At 39.0% G+C, this 24,032-nt stretch overlaps 1 protein-coding gene across 4 annotated transcripts in view; it reads left to right on the top strand.

Annotated features, from left to right (window-relative positions):
• The first annotated feature begins 2,949 nt into the window (after positions 1-2,949).
• Positions 2,950-24,032, top strand: part of HEATR1 (HEAT repeat containing 1) — a 40,156-nt gene continuing 19,073 nt past the window's right edge. For 3 of the 4 annotated variants that reach the window (XR_012586139.1, XM_074580042.1, XM_074580044.1), the window contains exons 1-22: positions 2,950-3,120; positions 3,339-3,519; positions 5,728-5,944; positions 6,860-7,001; positions 7,515-7,616; positions 8,547-8,687; positions 9,284-9,495; positions 10,712-10,845; positions 11,670-11,778; positions 12,085-12,195; positions 12,635-12,752; positions 13,955-14,062; positions 14,486-14,581; positions 15,594-15,682; positions 15,969-16,180; positions 16,470-16,591; positions 17,356-17,553; positions 19,180-19,363; positions 19,634-19,782; positions 21,883-22,075; positions 22,673-22,845; positions 23,154-23,321. Coding sequence is in view for 3 of the 4 variants with exons in the window: in XM_074580042.1 (XP_074436143.1) it covers positions 3,378-3,519; positions 5,728-5,944; positions 6,860-7,001; positions 7,515-7,616; positions 8,547-8,687; positions 9,284-9,495; positions 10,712-10,845; positions 11,670-11,778; positions 12,085-12,195; positions 12,635-12,752; positions 13,955-14,062; positions 14,486-14,581; positions 15,594-15,682; positions 15,969-16,180; positions 16,470-16,591; positions 17,356-17,553; positions 19,180-19,363; positions 19,634-19,782; positions 21,883-22,075; positions 22,673-22,845; positions 23,154-23,321 (3,120 nt within the window). In the remaining variant the exon portion in view is untranslated. Of the gene's footprint in view, positions 3,121-3,142; positions 3,520-5,727; positions 5,945-6,859; positions 7,002-7,514; positions 7,617-8,546; positions 8,688-9,283; positions 9,496-10,711; positions 10,846-11,669; positions 11,779-12,084; positions 12,196-12,634; positions 12,753-13,954; positions 14,063-14,485; positions 14,582-15,593; positions 15,683-15,968; positions 16,181-16,469; positions 16,592-17,355; positions 17,554-19,179; positions 19,364-19,633; positions 19,783-21,882; positions 22,076-22,672; positions 22,846-23,153; positions 23,322-24,032 lie in introns of those variants that run through there. The other variant, XM_074580043.1, reaches the window with a different exon arrangement.

Consider the following 24,032-nt stretch of genomic DNA (forward strand, 5'->3'; position numbering starts at 1 on the left):
CCCTGGAGACATTCAAGGTCAGGCTTGATGAGGCTCTGAGCAACCTGATCTAGTTGAAGATGTTCCTGCTTACTGCAGAGGGGTTGGACTAGATGACTTTTAAAGGTCCCTTCCAACCCAACACATTCCATGATCCTATGAAATTAATTAATAAGCTTTTGAGAGTACTTAAGAGTACTTAATACAAACACTCTCTAACTGTGTATGTAAACAGTGAATTGTATAGGTAGGACTCAATTCCAATTCAATTACAATTGAACGCTACTGAACATTTCTTTTTTTATCAGAAGTTATTTCCTTTTCCTCTTTAAATGAAATTCCTCCCTGTCTGTTGCCTACACACGAAACCAAACCAGAAGATGAATTCTGGGAGTGCACCTAATGGGACTTTGGTCTACAGGGCAGAACAAGATCTAGTCTGCATAAAACTTCTGAGATGCACATAGTGTGGTGAGCGTTCCTCAGCACCACTCCATTCTACAAATTTCCTCCTAGTGGGTTGCATTACTTACCAAGGTAGATATAGCTCTATATATACACAGCTGGTGAGGTGAGATAGAAGGAAAGGAATATAAAGACTAGATTCTTACCTATAAAGAGACATCAATTATATTTGCTTCAGCAGTAGCACAAATTTACACAGATGTAAAGAACATTAGAAGTTTAACAGTGTTTGCATTTCTCAATCAAATCTTTTCAAACATACCAATGCTTATGAGTGAATAGGCTTACAGAAAGCACTTGAAACAGGTCACTTTTCTTCCAAATAAAAATTAGCATAAGACAATTTATATTCTAAGACTTCAAGATTTTTTAACAGACAATCTAATCTGTCAAACACAGTTTAATAGCAGCCATCGGGCAAGGTGTAGGATGGCTATGAGAGTTCCACGCATACAGACTAGCTACGTGATGATGCAGGCATTGAGAAGCTAAAGGGACTGGTTGAAACAGGCTTGGATTTAAGTTTAGAAAAGCATCTCTTTGTAGTCTAGCATGGAGCAGACCTCTCTGATATCAGCTTTACCACTGGGGAATTACAAAGCCCACTAAACGTATTTCCTCATAGACTTTCTGTTTTTATATTTTTCCCAGGAAACACTTTTTTAGGATTAAATCAAGGACAAATATTTTTCCCCTCTGCAGAAGGGAATCCCAGCTTTACTCTGAAACCAAACAAGGGTGGAACAGAAAGCACAAACGTATAAAACCTCTGTCTTGCAGCTCCCCAAGGGACAGAATAGAGTGGGATAGCACTGGAAAACCTGAACACATTTCAGCATTTACAACTTCGAGTTTACTGTTCTGGCTAGAGTATTCAAATAATGAATGACATTGCTAAAAATTTACTGGTTTTCTTTTTTAGAAACAGCTTTCTATCCTTTGCAAAGTCTACATATTTTAATGTTTGATATTTTTACATATGGAAATATGCATATTTATGCAGGTTTAAACTATGCTAAAAATAAGGTCACATGACAGCTTCATAAAGGAAAAAGCTGCACAGCAGCCATGGGGAATGTGAAAAGTGCAATAAATTGGCCTCTTGCTTTGCAACATCCCTAGCCAGCTCATCTGCTAGATGATCAGAATCTCAGTGTTAGAACAATGAGAAAAATAATAGCAATCCCATTAAATCAGTAACATCTTCCAAACACCTTAGCACTGTTAAAACTGCAGCGGTAACACTTAACAGCTCAGCAATTGCAGTCATTTTATACAGATAATACCACGTCAGAAGTAACACGATATATATAGTTAGTACATGCTCTCTGACAAAGCACCAGCAAATATAATCAGCCACAGTCAGACATCCAGCTTCATTTACTCTCTCTGCTCCCACTCTTACAAAGAATTAGCTTCATACAAACAGTCTTGTTGAAATCAGTGGATACTCCTAACAGATAAAATTAAGCAGTTAAACAACTCTCTGCAACCCTAAACTTCTACCAGCTTTTTGTATTTCTACCGTATGCTAAATGATTGCCAAATAAGGCAGCTTTACTATGTGATCAACTCTTATTTCTGCCATAGCTATACAGCTTCTCAACAATATATGGAAATAATTTTACAGATCTGGTGCTGAAATTGTTACATTTGGTATTATTTTGTCCCTCCACTGACATCAACGGAAACCAGTTTTATTTCTGCTTTTTCTTTTTTCAACCTTCTCCTGGTTTGTCACAAGCCATGTTCCCTTTCTGGCTTTGTGCCCTGACTTCCAGGTGCAGAACCCTGCAGCCTTAAATGCAAAGTGGTGGGAGACATCATGGTTTTTAATATTAGGAATTTCTTTTTAATCTGAGGGTAATCAAACCTTGGATGAGAAGCGTCTCAGTGAAGCTGTGGAATTTCCATCCTTACAGACAGTCCAAATGCAACTGGACAAAACTCTGAGCAACGTTCTCTAAGCTGGCCCTGCTCTGGGGCTAAATAAGGCGACTTCTATAGGACTCTTCCAACCTACGTAGTTCTGCGGTTCTGCAATTGGGGTCTAGCCCATACACACTATAGTAGCTTTCAAGACCTTTTGCTCATGGGAGTCCTGCACTTCTCCTAGCATCACTCATCCCAGATGTGGAAAAATCCTGAGGTGGAACAAGTCCAGTTCTACTAAGACAGGTTGACCCCCTTTAGCCGATCCCCACGCACAGGCCGGGCTGTTGCCTTGCTGTGCTCAGCACAAAGCCAGCAGCACAGCGTGCCCCTCACGGACACCTCACTGACCCTTCTCCATGCATCCGGCGGCACCGCGGGCCTTCGCGCCTCGACTGTCCGCCCGGACCGGCTGCTTCGGCCGGCCGGCCCCCGCCCCACACCGGCAGGAAGCGTCCACAGGGCCGCTGAGTTCCGAGGCACCCGCCCGGGTGCGGGAAACTGCCCACAACAGCCACAACGGCCTCAACGGCCACCTGCCCTCGCGGAGACCCGCCACGCGCCGGCACCGCCGTGCCCGCAGGTGGCGCGTGCTCAGTGGAGCTCCCGCCCTCCGCCGCTCTCGGGTCGGGGGGAGGAGGAGGCGGGAACTTCTTTCCCCTTCCGCCGGAGCCGCCGCTTCCGGGTTAGCGGCGCGCGCAGCCCACGTGGGGCCCGGCGGGGAGCGGCGGGGAGCGGAGCCAGGTCGGTGTCGGGGACCGGCACCGGGAGGTGTCGCCGTGGGAGGTGTCGCTGCCTGCCGCTGTCGCCGCCTGCCGCTGTCCGCCTTTTCGCGCGGCGTGGCTGGGCCCGGCCCATCCCCACGTGTGCGCGCAGCCCTAAGGCGGGGGTTGGCAGCGGGGCCTGCGCCGGGGACGGCAACCGCTTCACCCGCGGCCCTGCTTTGGTTTTCCTTCCGTCAGGTTTCTCTCTGGGGGCTCCTGTCCTGGAAAGGCGGCGCGATGACGTCCCTGGCGGAGCAGCTGAAGCGGCTGGCGCTTCCCCAGAACGATCCCAGCCTCCTGAACCGCAGCGAAGTGGCATCGCTGCTCTTCAGCAGCAAGGAAGCGGCTGGCATTGACAGGGACACGTTTTTTGCCATCGGTGAGTTTGGCTCCTTTAGGTGCCAGTGATTTTAAAAGTCATCTAGCCAAAAAACTGCTGTAGAAATAAAGGGAAATCATAGAATCATAGAATGGGTTGGGTTGGAAGGGACCTTAAAGATCATCTAGTCCCAACCCCTGCCATGGGCAGGGACACCTCCCACCAGACCAGGCTGCTCAAAGCCCCATCCAGCCTGGCCTTGAACACTTCCAGGGATGGGGCATCCACAGCTTCTCTGGGCAACCTGTTCCAGTGCCTCACCACCCTCGGAGTGAAAAATTTATTCCTAATTTCTAATCTAAATGGGAAAGGCAAACCTATGTTCAAATAATTCAAGAAGCTACAAGCTAGTCAGCATCACTCCAGTCCATTGGAAAATCACGAAGCAGGCCCTCTTGGAGCACGTGTGTGGGCACATGAAAGATAAGGTGATTGGGAAGAGTCAGGTGCCCCAAGGTGGTCAAGGGCTGGAGAATTTGCCCTGTAAGGGGAGGCTGGTGGGAGGAACGTTTCTGGTGTCATTCAGTCTGGAGAAGAGAAGGCTTTGAGGGGTCTCATAGCAGCCTGTCAGTACCTGTGAGGAGGTTTCAAGATGGGTCAGGCTTTCCAGAGGAATGCATGGCTGGAGGACAGGAGGCTATGGGCATAAGTTGAAATAGTAGAGGTTGAAACTGGATATAAGGAAAACCTTTTTCACTGTGAGGACAGTCAAAGCAGTTGAACAGGTTGTCCAGGGAGGTTATACTCTCCATCCTTTTGAAAACCCCAACTGGATAATGCCCTGAGCAACCTGGTCTTATTTCAAGGCTAACCTTGCTTTGGCCAGGGCCTTGGACTAGAGAATCTCCCAAGTTTCCTTCCAGTGTGAATTCTGTGATTTCATGAAAACATGCTGATGTCCTGGTTTTTGGTAACATTATGGCCACAAATAATATAAAGTGACAGAAGTCGTTGCTGTGTTTGCACACTTCAGACCCTTTGAGCGTATCTCTTAACATTTTGTATAGAACTTTACTCAGGAACGTGATACTTCTTGAATAAGAAAGCTGTTTTCTAAAAGCAGAAAAATTGATATAATATATCTGTTTTAAGTAACAGGATTGTAGATATATGTTTTTGATGCAACACAGTATTTTTTAGTTTCTTTAAAAGTTACTATAGAACTGCTGCATAGAATCATTTATTTCTTCCATATTTCAGCCAGCTGCCTGGTTTCTTTATTGCAGCTGAAGTTGTCTGCTTTGTGCTTAGCCATTAATATTTACAAGCTTATGTAAAATAAAGAAATAATTCCAATGGTTCTCCAGTGGTGTACACGGAATATTGTATTTTAATTTATTCAAAGAGGTACCTTTGCTTGCTTCATCAGTATAAAATCATAGAATAATTATAGCTGGAAGGGACCTCTGAAGGTCCTTTGGTACTAGCATAACTGAGGACAGGGCTATTTACCGCCGGTTGCTCAGGCCTGTATTCTGCTGAATTTGAGGATGGAGGTTTTATAGTCTCTGGTCCAGTACTGGGCCACTGATCCAGTGTTTGACCACCCCAGTGTTAAAAAAAAAAAAACAACAAAACAATCCGTACACAGACTGGGAATTTCCTGTGTTACATCTTGCATCTGTTGCCTTCCATCCTTCCATCGTGTATCTCCGAGAAGAGCCTGGCTCCATCTTTTCGGTAACCTACATACACTATATCCCATTAAGTAGGAAGACTTCCTTTTGTCTTTCTGTCCTCCAGGCTGGACAAACCCAGTTCGTCCTTTTCCTTGTATGTTATATTCCAGTCCCCTGACCATCTTGGCATTCCTCTGCTGGACTCAATGCCCGTACGGCGATGTTTTTCTTCTACTGATGAGCTCAAAATTGTACGCAGTACTCCAGATGCAGTCGCACAAATAGAGGGGGCAGTTCACCTCCCTCAGCCTGCTGGCTACGCGCTCGCTAATACAGCCCAGGATGCTGCTGGCCTTCGTTGCTGCAAGAGCTCATACTTGTTAATGTTCTTTTTCTTCGTCAGTTAAGAAGTACTTGAAGTATAGCAAAAGTTTTTGGTCTTAGGCCTGTTTACTGTTTGGTTTGCTTAGTGAGGATGATATATACCAGTATAGCAAAGAAGCTGCATATGCCAGTGAGGAGATAGGTGGGTAGGAGTGGTGGATAAAGCTGTTGCATTTAAAGCATTCTTCCATTTATTTTTCCACAGGATGCACTGGCTTAGAAGAGCTGATGGGGATTGATCCTTCATTTGAAGTGTTCCAGTCCAGTTTGTTTAGTTCCATGTCCAAAGGCCTGGAACGCAGTGTTCAGTCTAAAGCGGTAAATCAGGAGCTGAATAAGAATATTTCATTGTTCCTGATTCACCTGTCCCCTTACTTTATGCTCAAGCCAGCCCAGAAGTGCCTTGAATGGCTGATTCACAGGTAATCCATTGAATATCCTACATGTCAATAGATACTAGAAATACCAGATTTTTTTCCCCAATGAGAACAATTTTGAATACTTTAGTTGTCTGTAAATACAGGTTAAAATGTTAAAAATATCCATTTGGGCTTAGTCTTTATGAGGCCAGGTGTTCTTCTTTGCCAATTAGATTTTTGTCTTTTGATAAATTTCTGTGAAAATTTTGATCTGTCATGATATTCTATACAAAAGCAGTTATTTCCTTGCCTGGCTTTCACCAAATTTGCCCAGCTGTAGCCATCTTACAGAGAGTCTAGAGAGGCATTTATGTAATATACTTTTAGAAACGGGCTGTGTGAAATAGCTAATTTTCAATATTAACTGTCAACTGCGAATAGCATGCCGTTGTATTATAACATAAGTGTTCTTATTTCAAGGTTATGTAGGAAGGTGTGAAGAAAAAACAAACCAAGTGTTTTGTGAAATGATGATGTATTTATTTATATAAATTAACCCACCCAGATGCACAAAGTATAATACTTCAGGTCATGAAAGAGTGGGTGATTTTGTTGATACATCCTTTGAATCACAAATTTTTTTTATGTATGTATTATATTGAAATTCATACTAGATTATTGTAATGTCTAGTTTAATATTGAAATCTATGCAGAAGAAACTAAGGTAATCTTAATTTCTATAGGGACCTGAAATTGTTGAGAGTGAGGAAAAAAATTTCTAGGACTGTTTCTTCCCTCCAACACATGCAGGGTAGTGGCCACATTGGGATTCTGGACTGTAGATGGGCCGTGTGTCTGAGTCAGTATGACAATCATCTCTTGTCTTGCTTAAAAGCGTGTTAACCAAGTGTTCTGAGCAGAACGTGGCTGGCTCTTTTTTTTGGAATTCCAGCTAATTTTTAACTGTTTTTTCCTTAGATTTCACATCCATCTCTACAATCAAGATAGTTTGATTGGTTGTGTTCTGCCATATCATGAGACTAATCTGTTTGTGAGAGTTATTCAGCTTTTGGATATAAAAAGCCCAACTCATAAATGGCATTGGATGGATCCAATAAGGGTAACGTATTTAACAGATGCAAGTTGGGAGAAACGTGAGGGATTTCGTTAATAATGTCTTGACTCTGTTACTAGGTTTATGAATATGGTCCACCTGTTCATGTGGTTAGTTGTAGAACCGTACTGAAAGATTTAATTGCAGGGATAGAGCCTGGATGCCCACCGGTTGTTTCTGCTATTTTTCTTTAAATGTGCAGTTAATTATAAGAAGCTTTGATTGTAATTACTCTTTGTTTTGTCAAAGTGAAAGTATGCTTTTAAGGTGCAAGTATTTGCTACTGCTAAGAAGATATGTCAATTACTAAAATATATGCTTATTTGAATATAGTTTACATGCAATGCTCTTCATCATCTGTCTTAACGTGGACACAAAAAATTCCAGGGCGGTGTGTGGGTTTCCATTACTTGTTGCAATTTAAATGGTGTTAACTGATTGGTAGGATTAATTTAGAGATTATATTAATTTTTACTTTACCTTTGAGTGTTCTAATTTTACTTTTTTCACCATGTAAAGAAACCCGGAGTCCCGCTTGCAAGGGGTACAGTCATTACACACTGCTACAAAGACCTGGATTTCATGGATTTCATCTGCAGGCTGGTGGCAAAATCTGTGAAGGTTGTTCATTTATTCTAGAACATGATTTGTTTGTTGTCACTTGGTTTTACCCATCTTTGTATTTGTATAGCATTATGCTATTTACTCATATTTTGAATTACATATCAAATAGCAAAAGGAGTCATTTGTTAGTAAACAAGATGAAAATCATTTTCTTAGTATAGATGACAGTCTATCAGAAATTCTTGTAAGGAAGTGGCTGAGAACCAATGAACCATGACAAAACAATTTGGCAATACTGTATTACTTAAAGATACTGTATTGCTTTAAAGTGCTTTATTGTCGTAAATTCTTTTATAAAGTCATTCCTGCTATTAGTTTGTAACTGTGCTTTGAATTTGGGTATCTCTTTTGGAGGATGTCACAGATATTTTAAATGTACATCCTCAAATATTAATGAGAACTTAAAATTGAGAACGTTAGAAGGTGAGTGGATTTATTTGTTTTTTCAGTTAATGTCAAATAGAGAAATAGTTTTATAGTTTTATAGTCTCAGAAGGGCAAGATGTACTACAGTTCCAGTTGTTTAGAGAACTAGAATGCATGTACTGTCAAAGTAAGTAAAGCACACGCAATAACAGGGTTTGTTCACAGATATAGTAGGGGGTGTTAAAGATATACCGGTCAGCTTCTTGGCTGTCCAGTCCTCAGTCTTGAGCGATACACCAAAATCACTACTGATTTAGGTTACCTTACTACGATTAACTACAGTAGCTGAGCAATAGCACCCTTTTCCTTCTACTTTGTGTGCAAGGGGGAGCAGTAACCTCTGTCGAGGGTTACTGCTAGGAGGAGGTGATGACTTAAGTTGTGCCAGCAGGAGCTAGTAGAACTTACATGCTGGAGTTCTGAGATTTTGCTGGTTTGGGGGTAAGCCGTACGTGCATTTCCACTTTTCCTGTCTGAACAAATGATTTTTCTGTGGTGTAGGTCTTTTCAGAGTGTTCTGGCAACTCCGCTCAATTGAGAGTTCTTCTTGTGTTTTATGCCTCCACCATTGTATCAGCTCTTGGAGCCGCAGAGAAGATAACAGACGCTATAGTCTCTATGCTGCTCCCTTACATCCAAAAGGTACACAAAATTTTGTTTTCCTTCCAGTGTGATGAAGTGTACTGTGTTCTGCAGACATGTGACTGCAGATAACATTTAAGAGGGACGTTCTGTGTGAAATGTATCATGCCACTCTTAGCCTGCTTTGAAACATCAGGCAGGTGAAGGTCCATGAATAATAACGTTTTTTCTTGCCTCAGGTGAGCACTTTTAAGAACTTTATTTCCTACTCTGCATGAGGAGTGGAGCTGTGAGAAATGGATACACAGTTTGAATGAACATCTTTGCCTTACAGACTTATCGTGCTAAACAATGAGGAAATAGAGTCAGGGTGGACAGCCTGCTTTAATATCCTCTTGACCCTCCAGGATTGGCTCTCTGTTAATGAACAGAGCAGCAGTTAATGGATGGGTCTTCTGTATGTGTGCATCCTGTGTGACAGCTTTTCCTTCTTGATCCCTTAGAAGTTAACACTTCTAAGGAGTGTCCTTCTTCTCTTAGTGGAGAAGAAGGTGATGTGATTCCATGGATGTCAGAATGAAAATTATTTTTATATTAATATACTCTCTTTTTTTAATTTGTGTGTGTTAAAAATCCACCTTTATCTCTTTTTCTAGGGATTGAAATCCTCTGTACAGGATTACAGGGCTGCAACATACATGATAATCTGCCAGATGACAGTAAAAGTGACAGTGGAGACTTCCTTGGTGCATTCCTTGATGTTACAGATAAGCAAGACATTATCTAAAGTGCCCTCATTAGCCAGGGATGGGATGGCGTGCTTGAACCTACTTCTACAAACTCAGAAAGGAGACAAACTTGGGAAAAAGTAAGTCTACGTGAATTCAGTTTTCCACTTTGAAAAAGTTTAGACTGCACCTTGCTAACGTGATATTTTTTTTTATCCTCCTCATTAAAGGATTACTTTAATATCAGAAATTTTGGTAGTTGACATTTCAAAGGGCTCAGAATTTTCTTTGCCTTACTTTGAAAATTTGTATGCTCACTACAGCTAAGGAGTCTGTTAACCTTTTGGTCCCTCTCCTGCCACTTCCCTCAGTAAAGGATTGCTGTAAATGTGCAAAACTGAATTCGGCCAGTAAGAGGTTTTCTTGAAAGTGGGAATCCTGGAAGAGAAGCCAGCGTAATAACAGTAGTTCAAATTTGAGGTTATTTGAATAGCTTGGAAAAAAAGAAGTTCTGTCCCTTCAATAGAAGGGCTTTGAGTTCATATAGTTTAACACCTGAAGTGTAAGTGCTGCTATACCACCAATTCTTTGGTCCCACAAGTCGTTCTGGAAGTACATGTAGTATTTCATTCCCATTGGTTTGTCTGCCCTGATACAGTTAGTTTGTGCTGTTAACGTGTGGTTAAACACGGTGATGGAAATCCTGCATGCTACAGGGAGTTTGCTTGCTGGCAGAGAGGTTAGTGTGGGTATTCCAACAGAATACATCTTTGCTGGGATACGTACAGTGATTACCTTCCACATACTTGAACACAGTCGTAGAAGAGGAAAGTGGGTTAAAAGATAAGGTGTGAGGAACTAAGGAGAGGCGTGCTTGATGCATTATGCAGCATCCAGCCAGGTGGGTATAAAAGGAGACAAGATGAGAGAAACTTTTTATTAGCAGGAAGGGAAATTGCTTCTACTCTCTTTGAGGATCTCCTGTCATTGAGGTATTATTTCTCCTCCCTTCCTTTTACTGCCTTTGAGTAACAGATATGCTCCTTGCAATGTGAGGAAATCTCTTCATGCAATCCATAAAACTATTTTTTTCTTGTACTACTTCACTGTGCCATTGTAGCAGCTGTGCTCAACATGACTGGCAGTACCTTGCTTTCTTGTTGGATATTAAATGCGCCAGCAAACCTCTGGCAATAAGTGGAACCCTTTGAATCTTTTCAGAATTTGTTTATAATGAGGCTGTTACCTGATGCTGAAAATTGAATCCTAGGAAGTCTGCATGGTTTGAAAGTGTTGGTAACCCAGACATGCATACATACTTTTTTTATTTTTTTATTTCCCTGTTCCATTGTGCAGGCCATTTAATTACCTGTGCAAAACCCCAGAACTGGTAACGCTTCTGCAGGGCCTTTCAGCAGGCTATGATATCTCTCCTCTTCTGCGTTACCTGTTGCCTCACCTTGTTTGCACTGTCATGAAAAGTGATACAGGTAAGTTAGCATACATTTTTACAATTTTGTTGAGTGTTAAGGACAGATGGCTGCGGTCAGTGACGTAGCTGTGTAATTTTAGTTGCTTCTGCCATTAAAACTGTGCCAGTCTATGTGAAGACCTGATTGAGCTTGTGTGTGTGTGTGTGTATGTTACTTTTTGTTTTTTCCTACAGAGGCCCTACAGAGGAGGCTGGTTTATGCATTGTTATATCTATATTGCTTTGATTTAGATGTTGGTTTGCAGTATTTTAGCAGTAACTTAATTTTGATGTATGAAATTTCTGACTCTTAGAGATGTATTACGGTACTGCAAAATCATTTTTAGGTAGATTACATGTATTTCATATGCAGTTTAAGTAGTGGAGATCTATGTTTACCTCATGAATTTAATGTGCTTGGGAACAGTCTAGGACAGCAAGGCTGACTGCTGTGTAGCAGTGGCAATGCACTAGTAAAACTGCACTGTGGACTTGTAACTGCTGAATCGTGTTTGGGAAAGCTCTTTTGTTGCAAAGGTCCGGATTCACGCCAGGGAGTGCTTTAGGGGGTTGCACAGGTTGTAGTAGCAGATCTGGAACGTTCCAAAGCTTACTTGAATTTATTGGTAGTAATACAGCCTTTGGCATTTTAATGACATTCGTATAAAGCACTGCTAGCATTTCATGGAGAGTTACGGCTGATAATCAACTAACATAGTGGTCTTTAAGTTGTGTGTTTGGTTCACCAGATGATGATGCCTATATAAGCTCTTAGCTTTAATCAGTATGAGGGGGTTATTCTCAAACTATTGTTTATCTTTTATGATTACACGTTGTCCTTAGAGGAACAAGAAGAATCTGAGGAGACAGAGAATCAGATTTACATCAGACATCTTGAAGCTATTATTCAGAGTATACCACTGGAAAAGGATTTAGATCACCTGTTGGCTTCGTGAGTTAACTTTGATTATTTTTCTTCTGCAGTACTGTAGTAATTTCTGGTTTAATAACAACTAATTCCTGACAATGGCATTAGCGTCATACGAGGATGTTTTTCTGAGTTCGTAAGTTAACTCCAAACCTGGATTTTGAAGGTGAAACATTCAGTAATCCAGAAGAGCTATGCTTTTAGCACTCATGGAGGGTACTTGTAGGACAGAGTGAAACTCCAGGCCAGGAGCAAATGTGTGCTTTATAATGTTGATGAAACCTGTACTATCCAAAAAATGGTGGCTTTTTCTTTTGTTTGTAATTTTAGCAAGTTTCTTGAAGAGTTTATCTCCTGTGGTACAGAGATTGAATCTGATCCCGCCAAAATGGCTGCACTCAATCAAAAGATGCTTCCTCTTATCAGACTTCTTGAGACAAAGTAAGTTCCATTTTCCTATGACAGACCCACAGTCTGTAGAGGGGTGATGTCATCTGTGCTCTTGGCTTGTTGGGTGTAGTAAGTGCTATATTCTTGCCCAATTAAATACAGTAAAAATAACTGACTCCTAATCTTCGTTCAAATTTTATTTTACTGATCTGTCCTTTTGTTATAACTGTAATATGTGAATGCAGACCTACTGGCTTTGTGAAATTGTTTGTTGTGTAGCATGACCTTTTCTACCTATTATTTATTTACCCTGGTCGTCTGCATATCGTTCATCTGTGTTAAGACTTAATGGTTGATTGCCTTTGCAAAGCTACTTAAAATAGCTGGTTCAGATGAGTGCGTGTGCATTCGGCTTCCTCTGTTTCCCTAGTAAATATGTGTTCTTCTGTACTGCTCTGTGGAAAACTTTGGGGGTTTTGTCTGTTGGCAGGTATCCTAAAGCCTTAGACTCTGTGTTGGAGAAGCATCTGGAAGATTGCACAGATGAGGCTGAGCAAAATCTTTTTCACCAATTTATTTCTCTTTCATTAAGCTGTGGCAAATACAAGGTAGGTAGAAGCTCAGTTCATGGTCCTAGCCTTTACCTGCTTGTACTGTCAAAATGCTGATATTTTGGCAAAGTTCTGCTCTCTCTTCCTCTTTCTAAACAAAATGTCTACCATTCTTACCGAAACAAAAAACCCCAACTTATTTAAATGTGATCTGGGGGTGAGCCTTGATCAAAACTATGGGGAAATCAAAAGCTATCAGATCCTTTAAGTTCGTGTTTACCATGAACAGTGTGAGCTTTTTTTTCACGGTTAAAATTTATACATTTCCACCTGCCTCGATTGCTGTCAGTGTTTTTTTCCCTTAGGAACATGTCCACTACGTATACTGTAGTGGTCGATAGTGACGACATGGTGGTGCCCAGCAAGACCTCATCTTACAGATTTTGTCAGTGTCAGAGTTGTCTGTTTTGGCAAAGTTGACAAACCACTTTATTGCTGTTGAGAGAAGGTGGCTCTGTCCTTTTTGTTGCATTGATTTTATGAATGTTTGCAGTCAGGAATATGGAAGAATAGAGTGGTTACAGAGTTCTTCCTGTGCCATTTCTGAAGAGCAATTGAAACTCAGCCTAACGCAGAATAACCATGAATGCAACAGATCTGTCCAAGGAATTTATTATTAAGAGATGGTTAGTATTATGGCGGCTGTTTGCAATGATTCAAAAACTGAGAGCTCTTAGGAAAAGGTGATAAACTACATAAAGTGTTTAATGTGTTTTTGTACTGATTTAACGAAGGCACAGATTCTGCAACTGAATAACAAGTGGATTAACAGTAAAACAAGGCATGCAGAACAAAGGCATGTGACTCTTCTAGCCTTTAAGGTTCCTGAGATAAGTGCACACAATTGGACTGGCAGGGATGCCTTTTTAACAGTTTCTATCTGTGCTCTGTCACACTGACATTGTCACTAGAGCTTTCTCAGAATCCTTAGATAAGCGTAGTGCCTTTCGAGGCCAAAAAGGTGTCTGTGGCTTACTGTACTTTTCAAGCTATATTCCAAAAACTGTCTGCCAAAGTGAAGAAGACCAGATTTGAAATAGTTATACAACATCATTGTTCTGTAATTGAAGCTTTTTGAGTCTGAATTATACAGGTTTTCTTCTGGTACAAAATATCGCTGAAAGAATTTCTCCTGTTATCCTTATATATATTTAAATATTTTTAACATGCAGTGAATGACTCTGAAATCTGTATTTCAGTTTCTGGAAGACTCTGATACCTCCCTTCTGCTCAGTTTGAATCATCCTCAGCCAGCTGTGCGGGTCCTGGCTCTTCAGCATTTGAAAGATGTTATTGAAACATCAAAGGTTTGTGTCCTGAATCTCTCACCTACAGAACTGACTTTATATATAATGTCTTCAAAAAGCTGTTTGCCAGACATTTCAGTTGAAGATGGTATGTTATGAAACTATTCATATGTCATCCTCACTGTTTTTCATTGTGTTTTCAGTACGCTTCTGTCACCATTTTCCTGTATTCTGGAGTCTGGGTGTAGTTCTTGTTTATTAAGCGGCTTGCAGTCTAAGATAAAAATCTAAGTTAATAGACACTTCCGTTTTTCTTTCTTTTGTTGTTGAAAGTTAGTCTGCCTGTTACTTGAGTTTTAATTTAGATGATGCTACCACTTTTCTTGTACTAGGATTTAGATATTTCATTAAAAGCCTGTAAATTGTGCTGCCAACAAATCATTATTTTTTCTTCAGGCTCTTTTTTTTCCTTTATTTTTTCAGGAAGGCTTTGATCAGTCTTTCATAGAAGAAGCAATTTTTGGTCGGCTCAAGGATGACAACAGAGACGTTGTAATGTCTGCTCTCAGTTCTTTGGAGGTAAGTGTGTATGTTTTGATACATCAGGTGAGATTTTAGCTGGTCTTGAATATGCGTGCCTGGAATGTATTCTTTGTAATTGCCCTTCTTCTGCTCATGTCCTTAGGGTATCGCTTTTGTCCTTTAACAGGATGAAGCAGCAGAAATTTAGGAGGCTTGTGTTGTTTACCTCCTCAAATTCCCCCCGAAATCTCTGCTTTCTGATCTTTCCCAAAGTGTTTGCAGTTAACCTGAGTTTATTGATGGGTTTTTATGTAGCTACTAAAGCAGATTTTAATCTTTGATTATTTGAAGTGTGCTTCCTGCTTATCCTGTACATTTTTCTAGAAAAACATAAGCCATGTCATCTGCCTTTTGGATGGAAAATGGTGCAGTGACAAGTCATTACACCAGTGAGAAGTGCTTAGTTGAGTTTTTCCATATGAGAGTCATTTGGTCAGTTGATAGTGGCAAAGTCCTGAACTGCAGCTTAGGTTTACTGGATAGGACTCTGGTATGCATTGTACTGATTGTTTCCAGCTAGAGTAACGGTCTCTCTTTATTGCTTCTGCTGGTAGTAGCGGAGAATATTATTAGCAGTAGTATAATTGGTCTTGTGTGTTCATTCATTCTCAATCACTAAAAAATAGGAATAAAAGCATGTGAGTGCTTCTTTAAGCATTAGTATCTTTTCTTAACGTGCCTTTTATTTTTATCATACAGATGCTACGTAAAGTAAAAGCAATTCTTGTTTAATTATAAAGTGTTTTGCTTATTGTTTATCAATTTTACCAAACATGCCTGTATTTGATAAATTCTGTGTGCTTTAACATACCAAGAGGTCATACTGGGCAGCCTTCTAACTTCTGTTTACTCTGATAATATTTTTACTACGTGATCATCAATAGGAGTGCGATTAGTGATGTGTGATCCATTTTTCCACTTGGTATAACACATGCATTTTCCACTATGATATGGTAAATTATTTTGTATTTTATTATCCATTTATTTCTTTTTCTTGATTACTTTTCAGATTTTCAGGAAACAAGTCAATCCAGAAGTAGTAGTATCAAGTCTTTTGAACATCTTCCAGAGAGCTGATCTTTCAAAGGATGGAAAATGGTATGGTTGTGCCTTTTTCCAGTCTATGTTCCTTCTCTTTAAGTTAAATTTTAAAAATGTAACTCTAAACAAATACTTCCACTTCAGACACTTTTTGTTACACTGTATCTATGCTGAGTTACAAGAGAAATGTTTAATTATTTGCATACTATTTCCCAGGAGTTCCTTATTTGTTCTCACTGATATTCGGATGCAGAAAATTGACATGTAAAATGGAGAACAAATCAAAGAAATATTACCGGTATGATTGAGCAATGGGTTTTCAGCATCACTTGTTCTCTTTTAGGTACAAGGTTCTGGAGCGAGCAATAAAAATTTTAGTCAAAGACGAGATTTTGAAAGAGAAAAAAGAACTGCTAGATGAAGCAGTAATGCAATTGTTACCTTTTATGGTAATCACTAATGCAAATTCAAAATCTTCAGATTGGAAAATGGCCATTTGTCTGTCGGAATCTGATCTCTGCTCCTTACACCCTTTATTGAAAGGTTGGCCAGAAGGTAAAGCATTAATTGTAACTAATTCAGTAAAAGAAAAATTGCAACAATTGAACCTAAACACTTATTGAAGGAGACTGGCTGTCATTAACAAGCTGTCATGGTATGAGTGTCAATAGAGTTCTTTAAAAACCTCTTGATCAAGAAATTGTCTAGTATGTTTCTGACTGTTTCTAAATATTATTGAGCCACCAGGTTTTTAATATGTGATTTGTATTCTGGTTATTTGTGTGATTGTATCTGATTTGTATCTGTGATTAGTATCTGATTATTATTTTTTACCTTGGAACAGATCTTGAAGAGGCAATTAAATCTAGCAAGTCTGCAGAGTTGATTGGAGTGGCCAACAGAAAAATGATTCTACTGTTTTCTAAAAACATGACTTCAGGGGACTCTTCCTTACTACTGCAAATGGTATGAGTACTGTGTTACCCTTACCTTAAGAGATCTTACTTTCCACGTGATCACTGTAGTAGAACAAACATGATCTAGAAGTACTTCCTTGACGATTCCATGATTCTACTTTGTATGTGCTCTTCTTGGCATTAGTACGCCATCATCAAGCTACAAGGCAAATGTGTGTGTGTGTGTATATATATATTCACATATTTTGGAGTTTTATCTAGATTGTATTGGTGTTTGTTATTATATATAAATAATACAAATAATTATATTAAATTATATGTTAAATGATATAAATAAAATATATTAATATATTTTATGTGTATAACATATTATATAATTATATTATTATATAAATATAATATATGTTTATCTAGATTGTATTGGGGTTTGTTATTATATATAAAAACAAACCCCAGTACAATCTAGATAAAACTCCAATAAAGTCGAGTAAAAAAGCATAAGGAAAAGAAGAAACGAAGCTATTACCTATTTGGACAAATAATTAGTGTAACTAAATTCCAGGAATTTTTAATTTCCTGAAAAAAAAAATCTAGAGAATAAACAAGTATACCTGTGGGTAGTTCATGAAACAGATGTTTGTGTATTCTTAGGGTTTGAAGAGTACCATTACAGCAGACAGTAATTTGTTAAAGATGATAAAGGTAACAAGGATTTAATTGGACATGCAAATGAAACACAGTGTAAAGTCATAGTGAAGTCCCACTGTCTTACAGACTTTTTATTGTTGTTTTTCCTCCACTCCCTTTTTTAAGGTTGATGATCTGATACTTGTTGCTGAAACAGAATCTGACAGCGTGAGACAGAAAGTAACTACTCATATAATTGGTTCAGTGCTTGTTCAGTGCTGCTGCAATACACAGATGAAGGAAAGTTATTTTTCAGTGGCTCTCAGAGTGTTCCGTTTCTTGGATAAAAAAATAAAAAATCTGAGAGGTTGTGATTCTGCAGAGGTAAGACGTAAAAAGTTTGGAGAGGTCATTGTCTTTGTAATGGAGAAATCTTTTTTTTTTAACCAGAGAGCAAGAAGTTCAGAAACCTTGAGAAGGACTGAAAATCTCGCCTTCGTATCTTTTCAAAGCAAAACTACACATTTGTCAGCAGTACTAGAAGCTGCCATTAAGAATTGCTTTTATGTTTTAACCACTCTATTGGGTTTGCATTAAAAAATTAAAAACTGCAGAGATTTTGGCTGACATCCCACCTGATTGAGTGTTTTAGTGCTGTAGGCTTGGCACAAAGTTTGGGGCATTTCTGCCAACTACCTTGTGGCATCTTGCGGTGTTGCCGTTTGATTTACGAATATCAGGGGGTTTAGTCCTTGAGTAAAGGTTTTGCTGGCTTGTTCAATAGGGGAAAGAAGGAAATGCATCTGAGTATGAAAAAGGGCTTATGCTAAGAGCGGTGCCGGAGTAGGGCCAGAGGGCTGGAACACCTCTCCTATGAAGAAAGGATGAGTTGGGGTTGTTCAGCTGGAGAAGAGAAGGCTCCAGAGAAACCTTATTGCAGCCTTCCAATATTTACAGGGGGTGTATAAGAAAGTTGGAGAGAGACTTTTTATGAGGGCCTGTAGTGACAGGACAAGGACCAATGGTTTTAAGCTGAAAGAGGGGAGATTTAGCTTGAATATAAGGAAGATTTAAGGAATTCTTTAATATGATAGTGGCGAGGCACGGGAACAGGTTGCCTAGAGAAGTTGTGGAAGTGCTCATGGTCAGATTGAGTGAGGCTTTGAGCAGCCTGATCTAGTGGGAGGTGTCCCTGCCCATGGCAGGGGGCCTGGATCTAGATGATCTTTGAAGATCCCTTACAACCCAAACCATTCAGTCATTCTATTAATTGCAGGCTCAAGCAAATCCTTGCAACAGTATTGAAAGTATTGTTCCTGAATTATTTGGGTTATGGTTTATTGCGCTGCTCCATAAGCAGTTGTATTGGCACTTGCTACGAGGTAACATGGAGGCAGAGGGAGGAGCCATCAGAGAGGCAGGAACAACGTTCAGAAAGGGTATTTCTGCATCTCTCTGCTACCTTTTTTTGCTTTGTTTTTATCCATATTTCCGCTGGGGTTTTCTTGATTTATTTTGTTGTTGAAACAGTTTGGGGCCTTTTCGTGTATAAGAACCCTGTGTGAGCAGGGCATGTGTGTGCACCCCCTCACACACACATAGCAATACATGGTAATTAGTTATTCTGACCTCAGATTATTCCATTAAAGAGTTTTTATATATACAAATATCTGAAAGATATGGGTTATGTTGCTGGAAGAGAGAAAAATAAAAGGTTTAAACTGAATGTGCACAAAATGCCATAACTCCTAATCCATTTGAAGACATATTTTAGGGAGATTGGTCTTCATTCTTCTGTTACATCACTTACGTACACTGTTAATTATGGTAGTAAGAGCTGGCATAGTTTTTAAAATACAAGCTTAAATGTAAAATCATAAATGTAATTCACTTCATAAGGATACCACTTTTGAGGCTGGAATTTAGGTACTGCTGATTTTAGTGCTAAATTTCTGTCTTCTGTTGGCTGAAATTATGACAGTATACATTAAAATGAATTTTCCTTCGCAGGAAACTCCCCTAAATTGGTCTGTTGAAACAACAGAGGAAACTTTGGTGCCTAATGACTTGTTGACTGCATATATAGAAAAGCTGAATAGCGATCAGACTGCTTATGCAGAGGAGTCAGCTATGTTTCTGTTCTTATTGAAAAACTTCATTAATGGCCTAAAACCTCCTCTCTCCTTTTCTAAAGGTAGGTGTTAAGGTTTTGACTGTCTTTTATATGAATGAAATGAAGAAGGAAGGTTAATTTTTTTGTCTTCGGAAGTTGTTGGAAACAAGCCAGCCTTGCTTCCCCTAACCTTCCTTTGTTGTTACTGAGATCTGTAAAGATTACTAACTTTTGAACAAGAAATCGGCTAAATGTATTGTCTTCTTTTAACTAGAAATGTCTGTTTTCTCTTTGTTTCTGAAGTTCTTCATGTGCATCCACTCTGTCTCATTTATAACCTGTATTTTTTAGAGGAAACTTGGTGGAATCCCGAATCTCTGAATCAAGATAGCCAAGATTACCTGCACATCCTTTTGGGGCTGTTTGACCTACTTGTCTGTGGAGCCAGTGAGGGAAGTAATGCTATTCAGTACAGAGCATTGATGAATCTCTTACTCAAGGTATTATTTTTGCATTTGTTGCCCTGAATTACTAGTCATCAATTATTATGCAGTTACATAATTTTTAGGAAAACAGAGAAAAATGGAGAACTGATCACGCAACACTGCTTGTGGCATGCTAGTACTGTGGGCAGAAGAAAGTTTAAGCTTCAGCTTATTAGTTAACCCTAATTAAATGTAGTAATAGGAAACTAAAGTGAAAAACCAATAAATGGACCAGTTGAGGCAAAGGTGAAAAGATAACACTGATTTGCAGGACAAGGTAAAGAGCTTCAAGTTTGAGCTAAAAGTTTTGGTCCTATCTGGGAGCAAATTTGCTCTGTAAAATTTGTTAGTTTTTAAATACAAAAATTGAAAGGAAAACTTCTAGAACGCATTGCGTATTTCCGTGTAATATCATCTCGTGTTTTCTCACCCACATCAAGTGATACATTTTTGTGAAGAGAATAAGGGATTTTGGCAGTCTGTATTTTAGATGACAGGGAGTAATATCTGTACATTCTGAGGCAAAGAGAAGCAAGTAATTGACACAAAGCTGCTGTTACTGGAATTTGATGCTGTTTCATCAAGAACAGCACGTGACAAACACAAACAGAGGAAGCAAAGAAGAGCAATGATTTAATAACAAAACTTGTTTCTGGCGTTAATTCTTGTATATAACTTTGTCTAATTATCAGTCACTCCAAGATCTATCGAAATCGTACTGACACTGAACTGTTAAAGAGATTGATTCAGTGCCTGGCTAGTTAAAGGCTGTCAGCAGGCAAGGAAGGATGTTATTTTGGTGGGATTTTTGACTGAGCAAGCTGGGTAATATTGCACAGAAGAGAAGGTGGGAGGAGGAACTACAGAGAATATGCGAAATGGGATTAGTGATGTCCTAGGACCTAGTGAAGGCAACAGCTGCAGTAATCATTTACTTCTTTCACTTGTGGAGTACTGCTGATTTTGAGGGTGTTTAATTTGAAAGAGACAAGGACGTTATTTTTGCCCACTCTAGCAGTTAATATAACTAGAACCTAGATCTTGGTGGACTTGTGGAAAAGAGAATAGGCAAGAGTATGTCAGAAGCTGTATCAGTTGTTCTGGCAAGCTGTGTTCGGTCCATAGGATGTTGAAAGCGCGCTCCTGTTTTCGTGAAGAGCTCTTAGGATTCCAGAGAGCATCTTGCGGACAGAAAGCACGCCAGCTATTGCCAGATCATGTAGTGAGCAAGAACTTTAAATTGACTTGGGATACTATTAGCAGACAAAGTAACTTATTCAGAATCAGAAGCTGTCCTCATTAAATTTTGACAGAAAGGTCCTAAAGCAAAGTTGAGGCAATTGGATGTAGATGTGTGAAAAACTGAATTGAATCTTCTTGGAGCAGCTATTGCTACTGGGGGGGAGATGGGGGAGAAGGCACCCTGACCTGTGTCTGCAGTTGTCAGTGATACACGTATGATTCAGAGTTTGTTAACTTTTTGGTCCATGCTCTATTATTATAAAGCCTTTATGGCCAATCCAGGACAAATGCTAAGAATAAAGCTTAGTGTGAATATTCAGCACAGAAAGCTGTGCTGTACAAGGAAATTGGTTGCCCAGCTCTTCTGAGATGCTGTTTTATAGACTTCTGAAAATCACTTTGTATGACTGATGAAAAAATCAGGGCTTATATAGAGCGCTTTTAATATTAAGATTAGTGCTGCACGAAACAGGATATAGAAGTTCTTTATTTTGCATATAACAGTTTTCTTCTGCAGTTGACATACTATACAAATGCGTATATGGATGTGTTTTCAGTATGTTATAGTTAAAAAAAAAGTCCTTGTATTTACATACCTATTGACTACAAATTATCTGTTAAACTAAGCCAGCTGTTAAGCAACATGTGGACTTTTATATACATGCAAGTACTGTTTACCCAAAAGCATCTACTCGATAACTTTTTCTTCCTAAAAGACAGTGTTTCTGACTCTGTAGTTCTCTTTCTGTGTACTCCTTTGATTTGGGTAGTTTATCCAATGTTGTGAGTAGTAGTTTGTAAAGTAAATTAAAGTTATTAACCAAGTGCTTTTCTCTTTTTTCTCTTTTCTTTTTTTTTCTTGATAAATTTAAGGTACATCTAAAAGATTCAGAGATTCTCTTCAAATTCCTTTCAATTTTGTGGACTCACAGTTACAACCTTTCAAATCATCTGAACTATGAAGTCAGTGCAATGCTACAGACTCAGTCGTTATATATTGGCTATGCACTGCTTGAATCACTGACATACCAAAAAAAGAAACAGCTGCTATCACCATCATCTCCAGGTAAAGTAAAACAGTATCTATCTCTCATCTTAAGACGTAATCACAGTATTTTTTTATTTTGTGCTATTTTACTATATTTTATACCATGAAGGATATAAATATATGGTCATTTATGTTCTACTGCACTAGGTTGAGACAGCTCTTTCTTGCTGATGCGCTGCTGCAGTTACTAGCCCAAGCTTGGAAGTAGCTGAAACCACTTTTTTTTTTTTTAATCTTAGAAGTGTTAAAAACTTAAAAATTCTGCTATGCTGAAGAAGTCAGTTACAGCACCTTACTTTCTGTGCAGTATAAGGATGTGGCAGTCAGTAGCAATTTATGAACTCTCTGAGCTTAATCACAAATATAAGGACTGTGATGAAGAAGTTCAGCGCCATGGATCTGCGAGATTCACATTGGTTTTGCGTAGTCTAGAGATTTATAGTAAAAAAGATGACGTTTTCACTTTTTAGTGAAAAGAGATGACAAATTAAATTGCAAATGTAAAAATGTAAATTAAAGTAATGTAAAGTAATTCCAAAGACACATGCGGAAAAATTCTGGCTGCTCAGTGTATTCTGTTGTCTTTTCCTCCTCCTTCCCTCACTGTTTTTGCAGTGGTGATATCTTTGCTCATTAACTTGGGCAGTCCTGTGAGTGAAGTTCGAAGGGCGGCTCTCAACTGCCTCCATTCCTTGAGAGCAATAAAGGAGTCTCTCTTTCATCCTGTTCTTCAGCATTTGGAGCAAAAGACAGAAGAGATCATATCTGACGCTACATACATAACACAGGTATTTTTGTTATTAAGGTGTACATTAATACAAGTTTTGTCTGATGGTGTGAGCTCCCTTATTTTCCAGAAAAAAAATCAAGTTAACTGGGAAAGTTCATTGTCTTTCTATAGCATCTTATCAGACTAAATAAATCAGACTGATTTATTTTTTCAGTCAAGTAAGAGGCATTAACTTGTGGTTTATTTACAGGTGAAGAATTCCATTTGTATCTAGATTGCATTATTACAAAAGCATTAAGTAAATGTTGGTTTAAGGCATTTTTATTGCAGGGAAAGAACTTAATTTTCACTTTCTTAATGAACTAGATTATGGAAAGCCTATTTGAGGAGCTTGAGACACAACCAAAACAGAAATCCCAGAAGAAAAAATTGTCAGAAGCTTTGGAAAGCATACTTGATTGTGTACAGAACCCTATTTTCCCATCATATATTGCAAGACACTTGATGAAAATTCTTCATGAAGTCCATGGTGAGGTAGGTGCAGCCTTTCTAGCTGTTTTATGGGTTCTGCACTTGATTGATATGCCGACATCAAATTTTTTAGTAATAATGCAGTTAAATAACTTCATAATGTATTAGACTATTAGGCATTAAGTTGACACCTCTAATAATATGCAGTAGTGCTGCAAAGTATGATTTAATGAAACATAAAATACTTGCATGCTCCATGCAGGAATGTAAGGGCTGCAGAATTTTGCACTGGAGTTGTTAAGGAAACTCCCTTGATGTTACTGAAAAAGACTGTTTCAGAAGAAGATTCTTCCAGAAATGTATTACCTTGGTTAGACATCAGTGAATATACAGTTTTCTGTACAGAATTGTAACATAATAGGTAGTACTACAAATTTTTACTTGTATGTATTAACCTCTTATCTAGTATATTCAGAATTTTCTTCTTTAAGTGCTGGAAAATACATGAGCTCAGTGTTAAAAAAAAGAATGAAATTATGAATTCTTATGCTCTGTTCAGTTGTATGTGTCTTGAAATGATTGTGAACTGCATAGAGGGTGAGCGTTCTTGCCCCACATTTGGGTTTTATAGAAGACAGCAGTCCTAAATCGATTAAAAAAAATTGTCTTTTCTCTGTCCTTCAAAAATATGAAATATTAATCTGCAAAGGAGAATAGCAAAGTACAGATGAGCATGTACTCATGGTAATCTCACAATAAGTCTTGCATTTTTCC

Source organism: Larus michahellis, chromosome 3 (genome assembly GCF_964199755.1).
Source record: "Larus michahellis chromosome 3, bLarMic1.1, whole genome shotgun sequence".
In the NCBI taxonomy this organism is placed as follows: Eukaryota; Metazoa; Chordata; class Aves; order Charadriiformes; family Laridae; genus Larus; species Larus michahellis.